Consider the following 12336-nt stretch of genomic DNA (forward strand, 5'->3'; position numbering starts at 1 on the left):
ATTGGCCGCGCCGGCTGTCACTCCGAGCGGGGGGCGGGGCCTCACCGCCGGGCAGCCAATCGACGGCACGAGGGCCCGCCGCCGGCGCTGGGTCGGGGCGCGCAGGCGCAGTGCGGGGGTGCTGCTGCCGTGGTCCCGCGCCCCTGAGGGAGCTGCCCCTGAGGGGCCATGGCGGGGCCGCGGGCGGCGGCCGTGGAAGGTGCCGCGGGCTCTCCCTTCTCGATAAGTGCCTTCCCTGGTGGCTGATGTTGGGTTGTGTGTCACGCCCCGCTGTCCTCCTGTCTTACAGCGCTGGTGCGGGAGCTGCTGAGGGAAGAGGCGTCGTCCCGCATTGCTGCCCTCACGGAGGAGCTGTTCCAGGCGGCGGAGAGCATTTCTGAGCAGGACGGGAAGGTGGCGGAGGGAGAGCCCCCCGCTCCCAGCCCGTCTGAAGAAACGGAGGCTGCATGTGCTTCACACCCCACAGCCCTGGCCCAGGTTGGTGCTGCAGCTCCGTAAAGACCGGCTGCTGCTGCTTCCCACCCTTGGCGGGGAAGCTAAAAGTGTAGCAATACTGAAACGTAAAGAAAAGAGTTCACTTCTTCGTCGTTTGCCCCAATAGCGTGGAAGTCCGAAATAAAAGAGGGAAATGTTATTTTTAAAAGTCAGTATGAAATGATCTTGAATGTACAAGTGTGTGTGTCATTGACTCTGCTCTCATGGGACCCCACCTGGATACTGTGTCCAGGTCTGGGGCCACCAACATCAGAAGGATGTGGACCTGCTGGAGGGAGCCATGAAGGTGATTGAAGGGTTGGAGCGCCTCTCCTGGGAAAGACACAGTTCAGCCAGAAGAGAAGGGTCTGGGGAGACCTTACAGCACCTTCAGTGCCTAAAGGGGTTCCAAAAGAGCTGGAGAAGGACTTTGGGCAAGGGCTTGAAGTGACAGGAAAAGGAGAAATGGCTTTATATTGAAAGAAAGTTGACTTAGATTAGATATTAGTAAGATACTGAGAGGATGGTGAGGTCCTGGCACGGGTTGCCCATAGAATCTGTGACTGCCCCATCCCTGGAAGTGTCCAAGGCCAGGTTGGACAGGGCTTGGAGCGACCTGGTCTGGTGAAAAGTGTCCCTCCCCATGGCAGGGGGTTGGAACTGGGTATTTAAGGTCACTTCCGATCCAAACCATTTTATGATAATGATGGGAAAAATTACTGGTTACTGATGATGTTAAGGTATTTATTACTTCAAACCACTAGTAGTATCTAGTTGTAATTTTAAGTAAAAATGCAAGCAGAGAGCACTGATGCATTAAGAGTTTGGTACTGGATCAGAGGAGAGGTCCTTCTCACCCTGTCTGAGGATTCCCATGGTGACAGCAGATAACCCAAGGAAGAAGAAAAACAAGCATGTAATTTTAACTGCCTGGTAAACAATATTCCAGTACACAATATTATATCGGAGGTACTCATTTTCAGTTCTCATAAAAGTTTGTCAGGTGGTTGTTTATAATGTTTGGTTTATTTCTCCTAGAGGAGTACTTAGAAAGAAATAAACATCTACTTTAAAAGTCCTTTTTCAAAGAGAAATCTGGTAATACATGAATCTGAAATAAGGAAAAAGACCAGCTGAGATGTTGTCCAACTTCTTCCTCTAAAATTATATTTTCAAGAGACATTTAATAAGTAGCAATTACCAGCTAAGGAACACTGATTTTTGAAGTCCTAAATTTGCAACAAGGAGTGAGATAAGTTAGCAAGTGTTGTAACAGAAAGTGTCAAAAGTACAGTGTGTAAAGAAATACAAGAGCATAGGAGTGGTATCCTTCAGTTTTTCCTGAGTCAGTTGGGCTAAATTATTTTTGAAGAATGGAGAAATCATCAATTTGCAATCTGGCCACTTCAATAAGAGGGGCTATGAACTGTCTCCTAGATAGGCAAGAGTGTATTTGTAGGCAAGATCTGTCATGAAAAGTAGAATAAAGTGATAGAAAATCAGCCCCTCAGGGTGGGTTGCTAAAGCAGCTTATTGCCTTTATGTAGTGCTGTATCTTTTTAACAAGAGTATATAGTCAGTAACTGTTGTTCTTTGTTAGCTAATATCTAAAGTTTTCCCAGTGTAGGTATTTAAAGTAATTAAGCTACTTAGTGTTCTTTTTGATGTGCAAAAGAGGTGAAGCCTTACTACAGATAGTTCTCAAATGTGATAAGATTCTTAGAGTTCTTTTCCAACCCCTTCAGATTTTAGGTGAAGAAATGCTACCTCCATGCAGCATGCCTGTTTTCAGGTCACTGTCCAACAGGTCCCTGTGGGATCCTGTGACAGTTTTATGGAAAACTCACACCTTTGGTGTAAAAGGGAGTTGTGTAAACATGTGGAGAGGCCATTCCTGTGAAACACATGAAAGATGCTTCTTTTTCCAGTAGTAAATTTCAATGAGATCCACATCCAGGACAAAATTAAATTGAGTGGAATTCTCCTCTTCAGGCTGAAGAGAGTGCTGTCAGCTTGTGGAACTGGGCTGTGACCAAACACACGGGTGCTGTTATCAGTGATGAGCAAAGAGCCAAACGTACGTATGTTCTGCACCTCCCTAAGGGTGTTCTGTGTGCTGTAGCATGGAAGCTCAACACTCTGCTGGCAGGGACATAAGTAGTGCTGGAGATTTGTTTGAGTCTTTGCAGACATGGGCTAGAAAGAGAAAAATGTACCGGTGGGCTTGAATAAACAGTTCAAGAAGAAGCATCCTGACATAATAGTTATCTTCTTGTGACACAGAATCAGTGTAGGCATTCTTATCACTCCTATTTCCATGCCAGAGCACCAGTAAAGAGGTGATGTGACCAAAGGAAGCTGTAATTTGCATTTCTGATACTGTGGTTCAAATATAAAAATGTATGGAAATAACACAGATGTAAATCTTAGACTGTTGGTCACTTATATCAAGCGAGATTTTTTTTAATGTGACTATCTCATCCATGTTTACATACAGAAACATTCTAAGTCCTCTTTTCACTGACCTGCTTTAGCCAGGTGCACAGCTGGTGGGTTCTCTTGGGCCAGGAGCAGGGCTGAGGGAAAGCAGAAATGAGCTTTTGGTCTTTTCCCTCAGCGTGTTCTTTCTGTGGTTCTGTGGGATTGCAGTGACAGGCCTACATTCTTGTCTTGAGGGATTATAGTCAAAATTATATATAATCTGCATCATATAAATTACACCAGGTGAAGGGAAAAGGGTAAGTTGACACAAAGTGGAGCGTGGTGTTCTCAGATCACAGCTGAAGGCCAGGGAGAGGCTGTTTTAAATGCATTAAGTAGTGTCTTTTCCATCCCTGATGTGTAAGGAAGGCCTGAAAATATTTTTGCTTTTTACTTTGAAGCTGTAAAGATTATTAAACTTCATTTCCTTACTTTGCTGAAGGCTATTTTGAGGCTTTCAAGAAATGTTACTGTAAGCACCTGCAATGTAATTAAATCTTTGAATACCATGTATTTAACATAAACTTTCTCTAAATTGTTTAATAGGTATTTTGATGAGAATATAAATTTTTTTTTTCTTACTGCCTGAAAAGCAATTTTAAATATCTTGGCTAAAATTCAGATTGCTTTGACTCCTGAAGCTTTCAGATTTTTCTGTCTTGTGATTTAAAATGCCAAATAGTCTTTCAGATATGGCAGAGCTTGACTTTCTGTAAAAGAAAATTAAGAAGTAGAGAAAAGGAAATTTTTGAATGCCTGCGCTGTTTTCTTGCAGTGCGGTTTGTTGCCTGCAGACTGATTTGCCTTTGTGAAGGCAGCGATCCTCCGGAGGGAACTATTCGAAGACAGATTTTGGTAAGGCTAATTGTGGGTGAGGAATGAAATACAGTTGATCCCCCAGGGAAGTTTTCAAATCTTATTACATTTGCTTTGGAATGGAGTGAAATAGACGTCTAGTTCTGGAAGGGTGACTGGTGTTTTGGCAGGAGTATTGCTGACTCTCTCTTCTCATCACTTAAGGAAAGATAAGATTGATGATCCCATTTTTTTCCCTTTTAAGAAAACAAAGTACACGCTGAAGTGGAACCTGTATCTTACAGGGATATATTGCTGAGCCACTGGAGCTAGGAATGTCTGGACAGTGTGGTTAGCATCACATCTTCTCAGAGGGTAAAATATGATATGAGCAGGACATGCATTTATTTCAGTATCTTATAATATTGTCTAGTAGGCCACCATAAGTCTTATGCTGTATCTAAGTGCTCCTTCAGAAGTGAGAGCTGCTGGTCAGAATTCACAGAGCTGAAGTACCCTTGTCCTGTGTTAGATATGTGCTACAACGAGATGAGATCGTACATTGCCTTTCTTGAAAGTGACTGCATGTCACGATCCGTCCTTACGAACAGAGATCGTGATGGTTCGTTACTTGATCTCAGGGTACAAAACACCAACAGGGCAAGGGCTTTGCAGTAACAACCAAAACCAGTGTACTTTATTGAATGATCACAGCAAAATGCATTGGAGGGGATGGGGGAAAAGAGAGAGAGAAAGCCTATGGAAAGAAAAGGGTTGAGAGAAAGGGAGGTAATAGCTACCAACGTAGAGGCGACAAAGTTCTTCGAGGTCCAGTTGAGGTCCAGTGGAGGAGTCGCTTTCACGCTGGGGAGATCTCGTTTAAGCTAGCTAACTTGGGGGTTTTTATTAGAATTTTCTATTGAGAATTGTGAAGGAGGGGAGAGGGGTAACACAATAGTCATCTTGTCAGCAGTGGGCGAGAGCTAATGTCTTCTTGGTCCAGTGGTCACTACCTGCAGGCAAACATCTCAGTTTGATCAGCTGTTCTCCCCCACACACACTGCCCCCCTCCCCCCACTAGGTTAGAGGTTTCAGTCCTTGGGGAGAAAAGGAGTCTTTTCCATATAGGGGTTTCATGTCTCAGTCTTGGAGGGAATGGCTTCTCCCATCTCAGTCCATCTGTCACGGTGGTTGTACAGTGGATGAAGGGTCTTCTGTGGAGACCACCAAAAGGTCATTCCAGAAAAGAGTCCAGCCAGGTTAGGAGGTGGAGAAATCCCAGGGCCATTGTAGCAAAGTGATGCAGGCAAAGAAGGGCAAAGTGCCCCTTCTCCTTTCACTGGGTTCAGTGTTCCATGGGGTGGACAAACACACCTGTGAACAGTAACTCAAGTTCCAGTCCTGGGGCCCTGGCAAGCCCCACCAAACCAGGATGTTGAACAGGATGCACGGTGGTCTGTAAATCATGAGGCAGATGAGAGTATTTTCAGACAGAGTATCACACTGCATTTTCACAAAAGACTTAACCATTTCCTCCTTCAGATGTCTATGAAAACTGGGAAAGGATGGATAGATGTTGGAAAAGCTGGTCTTGCAGATGGATTTCTAGAGAATGCCATGAATGTGAGTTCTTTCCCAGTTTTGATTTCTTACATGCATCCCTATTTGTAAGTTCCATGGGTGATGCCTGCACTTTGTTTTCCAGAGTATAGAAAAGCTGTATGCGAAGTTACGGAAGGGGAGCGAGGGTGAAGCAGATATTCAAGTGCACAGAGCTGATGTGGAGAAAAGCCTTTTCAAAGTACTCTCTTACCAAGCTGAATCAGTATGTGTTCTCAATTTTCCATATAAGTCACTCTATACCTTATGGAGGTATAGAGGGAAACTCTGGCCCATTTATTAGATACCTGAATGCTTGGCATTGAGGACTTGCTGAGGGATAGATTTCCTTCACTTAGATGTAAGATAGCAGATCTCATGTTTGCATTCAGTGTTGCAATCATTTAATGATTTTTAATTACCCTCATTTATCGCAGTCATTCTTGCAGTGGTGTTTATCTCTTCTAGTTCAGATTTGTTGCTTTATGATTTGGCTATCATGGCTGTTGATAAAATAAACAGCTGCCTATATGAATCATACATGGGTCAGTTCCAGCAGTGTCCTGTGCTTGACTGGAGAACAAGGCAAATAACTGTAATTTAAAGTATGTAACTTAGGAATTTTAAGTTTTGAGAGGAATTGTTTTTTCCTTCTGAAGTGCCTGAGAACTCTATCAATCCTACAGAGCATTACAGAGACAGGAGTGCAAATACAAAGAATGTAGTTTTCTGCATTTGTTGGTCACACCACTGACCTCAGCATCTAGAAGGGAAGTGCTGTCTCCAAAATTCTCAGGAGCTACCCTAAACAGCACAAAGCAATGGCCCATATTTTGAATTTGATCATGGAGACAAAAGGAGATGTGGTATAAATTTTCCTGAGCTCTTGTATCATCTTAACATGTGAATGTTCTTGAAACATCTCTCTGACCTTTGCACACTACCTAAGGACTGCAGTGATTTTCTGGATCTCTTTATCATCTGGCAAGATGGAAAAATAGACAGAATTATAATAGCACTGTAAGGACAGATACCTAATCCCAAACCTAGCTTTACTGCATGTGAAAAACCCGAGTCCTATTTTAAATAATGTGGTTTTTAGTGAATTTTAAAGACCAGTTGTACACTAACAGTTTATTGGCATGCTCTGCTGCTTTCTCAGGCAGTTGCTCAAGGGGATTTTCAGAAAGCAGTGATGTGCGTGCAGCGCTGCAAAGATATGTTGATGAAATTGCCAAAAGAAGTAAGTGAAATCTTCCCTTCTTTATCATTCCAAACTTTGAGAACCCTCTTTCCTTTCTATATGTTAAAGGATGACATATGCCATATAAAATTTTGAAAAGTACTCTGAACTGAAGATCTCTTCTGCAGTTGGTTGCCTCTTAGAGATTTTGTTGCTAAAAATTTTGTGTGGAAACAGCAGTTTTTTCAGAGTGCAGTTTTATTGCTTCTCTTAGATTAGAGTTTGAAATAGAATAATAAACTCTTTCCTAAACAATGAAAAGACAAATCAGCAAGCGAGGCAAAAAGATTTCTAAATTGAATATACCACCTACTCTCTACAGAACAAGCTGCATTTTACATCTTGATCTTGTATATTGCATCTTGTACCCATGTGAACATTTGTCTGGGTACAGATGGGACAAGAGAAGAGCTGAGTTACAAAGTTATTGATATGCAAGTCTATCAGTACCATCAGTACTAATCTTCATCTTCATGCAACTGTAGAGCTATGAATGGTTTTTGTAGTGGTTTTTGTAGTTCTTGTCTCACAGAGAAAACAAACTATCATATGCAGATCAGTGTTTTGTTTGCAAAGATAAAAGTCTATTATAGTTATATCAGAATAAACTTACTGACATTTATTTTCATTTGTTTACATGTTTTCCCAATACTTAAGAAACATTTTGTTCCTGTCTCTCTGGTAGAGATAATAAAATTCAAAAGGGCAGATGCAAATTCTTAAAGAAAAATATGGGAAATATAGTTGGAGTTTATTTGTGTTTTTAACCAATTAAACTCCAACTGATTTTACATTGCTTTTTATCATCTGCAGGCCATGTTCAAGTGTATCTGAGTCACTAAGTTGCAGGGGTCTAGCTTTAATTTGATTTATAAGAGCAGAACTTCTTACTGTTGAAAATGTTCACGGGGATCTTTGCACTCCTATTCTCATTTAATTTATTCTCATAAATTAATTTCATTCTTTCCACTTGAACTCCTTCATTAAATAATATTAAACTTCTTGTGATGAAAGCTCTTCAGAAACCAGGAGCACTGATGCAGACAAGGTAAAGGTTTCTTATCATGAGAGAGTGATACAATTTACATCTGATTTAAAGAGTAGTATTTAAAAAATGAGGAAAATGGAAACATCTAGTGATTGCTAAGTGAATCCAAATCTTTTGCACTGCTGGGTAGCTCTCAATCCTAAACTCTTTCAGGCTCCCATTGTACCAGAGAGTTCCTGGAGAGTATCACAGGGAGATTATTGTGTGGTACCAGAGATCAGCTGGAGAGGATTGTGATCCTCGATAGTCTATGAACCAATGCTCAAGACAGGAAACTTTCTCTCCTGGAAAGAAAACATTCACAAACGAACCTGTGAAAAATAAGGTTTCGCGTATGACAGTGATTTCTTTGTGTCTGGGCATATACTTACTCTGTGCTTTTGCCATTGGATTGCAAAAAAAAAAAAAAAAAAAAAAAATTGAAGCAAGATGTTGTCCTACCCTTCTCATTTTTGTCTGAGAATTTGAAATCTGCAGTCCCTTGCAAAAAGCATCATTTATATTTGGGTAAAAAAGATACTGCAGAGGCAAAATGGGTGTAAATACTGGCAGCCTGCTAGCATATAAAATGACTTTTTGTCTCTTCTTTGGATGACATATGACAGTTGCAAATAATTTCAAAGAAAAGAGAAGTTGTTGTGAACAGATGTTGTCAGGGCTGACTGATAAAGCTCTGAATAACCAAGCATTCAAAAACAGTTTTCTTTCAAATCTTGTAATCCTTTTTTAACCCCAAAGAGGAATGCTGGGAAGAAGCCTACCATGAAACAGGTAGAGTCCTCTTCGTTTAATTATGTAAATTTTTTTGTTATTAAAAAAAAAGAGGTTATAGTATTGCAGTTTTTCCTCTAAAATTTCAATTTTTATTGTTTAATTTACACAGTTCCAGTGCTTTCAATGTGATTTATTGAGGAACTCGATGTTCCTAACATGTTTCAAAAATCCTGCTGTTTTGTGTGTCCTGGTCTGGTTAATGATACTTCACTTTCCCATCCAATTAATGATTCCGTTTTAGTCATATTCAGCATCCCCTTGCAAAAGGCCAGAAGTGGTAACAGTGGATATATCTTGAAAGTAAAATGCATTTTAAAGAACCTGAGACTGGAGTGCCATAGATGTAATGATGTTTTACAAGAACATTATAGAAGCAGAAGTCTTTTATTCCAGACCTGTTATCTGTCATTCCTCTGTTACAATTTTGGAGTGGAAACCTATGAATGGAAGAGGTATGAACAGAGCTCCTTCTGGCTCAGGTAATGTGCAAAAATCAAATAAACAAACCCCTGCTTCTGAGATGTAAAAACATGTGTGAAGGAGAGGGCGGAGCAAGGGAAAGTAGAGGTCTCACTAAAAAAGTGAGAATACAAGATTTTAGCTGAACCAAATTATCTGAGCAGATATTTTGTCATGGTTGTACACTATTGCCTAAAATCTATGTCTGATTACCCACATGGATTTTCATGCCATTAGACTGAAAGTCATCTTCCAATGATTCTTGCCAATTCTCTCCCTAGCCCTTCCTCCAAAGGGATTAGTTTTCTGAAGAATCCTTGACTGATGAAAGGCACAAACATCAAGGTGAAAAAGGAATGGGTTGAGATGGTTTGGGTAGCATCCAAATGACTATTGTAGGATCCAAGTAACTATTGTGGTATTACTGAGGGTGAGGAAATGTAGGCTCATGGAAGAGCTCAGGAAGAGTATCCTCATGCCATGGTAACAGCCTCACTGCAGAAAATTTGTGTTAATGTCTTCTTGTTCTTTTAAATAGAAGAAAATGGAGGGCAACAGATCAAATTCAAAATCATTATGGTTGTATCTGTTGTCAAAGAGGATTTGTAGAAATGCTCAGAATTAGTTACAGCTGGTGCTTTGGAGATTATTTTATATTTTATTCCTGTGGAAAATTAAATACTGAGTTCTGATGACAAAATTTGAGGAGGAAATAAAGGTTTGAACAGTGCAAATAATAATCTGGAGAAAGAGTGTGGCTCCATCTAGTGGGTTAAGATTTCCCTAGTCTGAGAATATATTAGATTGGAAAACAAGAACCCAGTTACTGTTTTTCTTTCTAACAGTTCTTCATTCACAGCATTTGTAATCAAATCTGATTTTGTGGAATTATCACTGTGTTTTTCTCCTGGGTAGTTCTTTGTTCTGCCATTTAACTTTTAGGAGAAGAATGGGGAATCACGAGTTACAGGTTCTGTCTTTGCTGTTGGTGTGCTGTGGTCTGGAGACCAGTCATGTATAGATTTTGTGTGTTGCCATATTATATGTCAGGTGAGAATGGAAACACTTGCTTTTTCAAAATCTCTGTGGTTAAAATTGATAAAACCTACCAAAATGTTTGAACAGAAGATGTTGCAGAATGTGCTGCAACAGGAAGAAAGTGACTGATGTAAGGGTAGAAAGAACCCAAAACTTTCTGTTCTCTAGTAAAAGTGACTACTGAGATTAGTTTGTGTGATTTATTTGGTTTTTAACTGCTTAGGAAGTGGGAAAGGATAGGAATTTTGCACATATCAGAAGACTGACTGAATTTATCTCTGTCACCTTGTTTAATTCTAACTTCCATTTATCATTGATAGCCAGAGTTATGACATTGGGAAGATGGACATGAAATATTCTGTTGGCAAAGAAATGCAGGTAAGAAATAGAGAAATTGCTATTTAAAAATAGGAGGATTTTGTTAAACTGACTCCAGTGTATTATCTGCCTTTTCTGTGCAAACCTGCCCAGTGATGTCTTGGTCTCCTTTCTAGTAGTTTGCTATGAAGTTTGGCAGAGTTTGAAGTTCAGTTGTTATGAGCATCAGTCACTGATGAGCGCCCTTAAATCACATTTGATTCTACTATTTCACAGAAATCAAAGTGTAGAAAGTAAGGCTCAAGTGTAGACCCTGAAAGGACATCTCTTCTTCCATTCCTCTTCTCTTTCAATACATCATCAGTTGAGCTGTGTCATTTGTGATAGGTGTTTCTCTGTCTCATTCAGTAGTCAGTTTATTCTTTTACTTCTGACTGCAGGTAAGATGATTTTAATTTCTTCCTCTTTATGTAAATAATTTAATATTTGAAGTCCATCATCATATAGGTCTTTGTCCTGCTTTTTTATTTGTTTGTTTTCCTCTGTGAAGTGTGTGCTTCCTGTTATTTCAATTTCTTCTTTCATTCTTTTTTTTCCAGTTATCTGATTTTTCTTGTAACCCTTCGGTTTTTCTCTGAATTCTACTTGATTCATGTCCTGTGTATACTGCATTGCTTCAAGACTGGATATATTTCAGATGTGAGAAATCACTTCATATGTCTGATACCAGGCAGGATTTTTTTGCCTCAAAGAGCTTTTATTTTTCACTACCTTAGAATTGAAGTCTTTTGTGTTCATATGTATGTTAGTATGTGGCTATTTTTTTGTTTCCAGGCTAAAGTGCTGCGATTGTTAGCCACGACCTATTTTGAGTGGGATTGCAGTCTGTACCTGGACAAGGCATTGAAAGCCATAAGCTTGGCAAATCAGGTACTAATTTTTTGCTGTATTTTAAGATTGCAATAGATGAAACTCAAGCATTTATTGACATGATAATATGGACCACATTAATCACTGATGTGTTAACCTTGACAATAGATTGAAGTGTGTTTGCTTTACGTTTCCATGCTCCTATAGATATTTTGCTGTTCCCAGTTTTGTTTTGTTTTTGTTTTTTTTTTTATTTTTGTTTTGTTTTGTTGTTTTTTTGTAATAGAGAAATACTTTTTTGCATGTAGAAGTAGAGCTGTCCTCCTGCTTCCTGTGTGTTAGTAGTAAGGTCCTTTGATGATGGTGTGACTAAAATTTCTCAGATGTGTGAGTTGATACAGGCAGGCAGCTGGGACAACCACAAACCCACAGCTAAAGCACAAAGAGTAAAATTATTTCCGTTACCTCATTGTCTGAGGGATCCCCAAAGCAACAGCCAGGCAGAGGCGTGCAAGCAGACCTGAAAAATGAGGTGTATAAACATACCAGCTACCCTGAAGGAAGTTCATACCTCTCTAAGCAGCCATTACAGTGAGGTCTCTTGATCCTTTACAAATTCTGTTTTCCATAGAGACTTGAATTAATTTTGTATTTCTATCTATTCAGGTCAGTGTGGAGTAAATTAAATCTGAAAAATTCCTATTTGTCTTTGGTTGATCATTAAAAAATTAATTTTCTCTTTTGTACAAAACAAGTTTTAAGTATGAAATTTTGCTTTAAATGGAAGCTGAAATTCAGTTTCTGCATGCTGCCTGAATTTATACACAGATCATAATGCATATTCTTATGAGATCAGGATAAAAGACAGTGTATTTTAGTCATGCAAATAATGTGCTACCACAGTATCTAAGCCTTTTGTCCTTTTCTATTGTCTACATTTGCAAAGCTTTTTTGAAGCAGAAAGTGTTTTTATAAGATTTTTTGATAATGTACATTTTGATATTGTGTGAGGGTATGGAAAACCAGAAGAAAATGTTAATTCTAGAACCTGAAATATGCACTGTTTTAGGGAGAATTTTAGTATACAGTCCTCATTATTTCCAATTGCTCCCACTGTTGTTGACCCCTGAATTTCTTCTTTTTATGAACTACTTTGAATATGCTCATATTAATTCTAGATTAATCCAGCCAATTCACACATAGGAAAGCTGGAAATGTTTCTATCATTCAGTAATAT

The 12336-nt window shown here is 39.7% G+C and overlaps 1 protein-coding gene across 3 annotated transcripts in view; it reads left to right on the forward strand.

Annotated features, from left to right (window-relative positions):
• Positions 1–84: 84 nt before the first annotated feature.
• TEX11 (testis expressed 11) overlaps positions 85–12336 on the forward strand; it is a 29277-nt gene continuing 17025 nt past the window's right edge. For all 3 annotated transcript variants that reach the window (XR_005259878.1, XM_038164500.1, XM_038164501.1), the window contains exons 1-10: positions 85–199; positions 290–477; positions 2467–2551; positions 3731–3810; positions 5293–5373; positions 5456–5575; positions 6512–6592; positions 8808–8893; positions 10232–10289; positions 11064–11159. Coding sequence is in view for 2 of the 3 variants with exons in the window: in XM_038164500.1 (XP_038020428.1) it covers positions 169–199; positions 290–477; positions 2467–2551; positions 3731–3810; positions 5293–5373; positions 5456–5575; positions 6512–6592; positions 8808–8893; positions 10232–10289; positions 11064–11159 (906 nt within the window). In the remaining variant the exon portion in view is untranslated. The remainder of the gene's footprint in view (positions 200–289; positions 478–2466; positions 2552–3730; positions 3811–5292; positions 5374–5455; positions 5576–6511; positions 6593–8807; positions 8894–10231; positions 10290–11063; positions 11160–12336) is intronic.

Source organism: Motacilla alba, chromosome 4A (assembly GCF_015832195.1).
Source record: "Motacilla alba alba isolate MOTALB_02 chromosome 4A, Motacilla_alba_V1.0_pri, whole genome shotgun sequence".
In the NCBI taxonomy this organism is placed as follows: domain Eukaryota; kingdom Metazoa; phylum Chordata; class Aves; order Passeriformes; family Motacillidae; genus Motacilla; species Motacilla alba.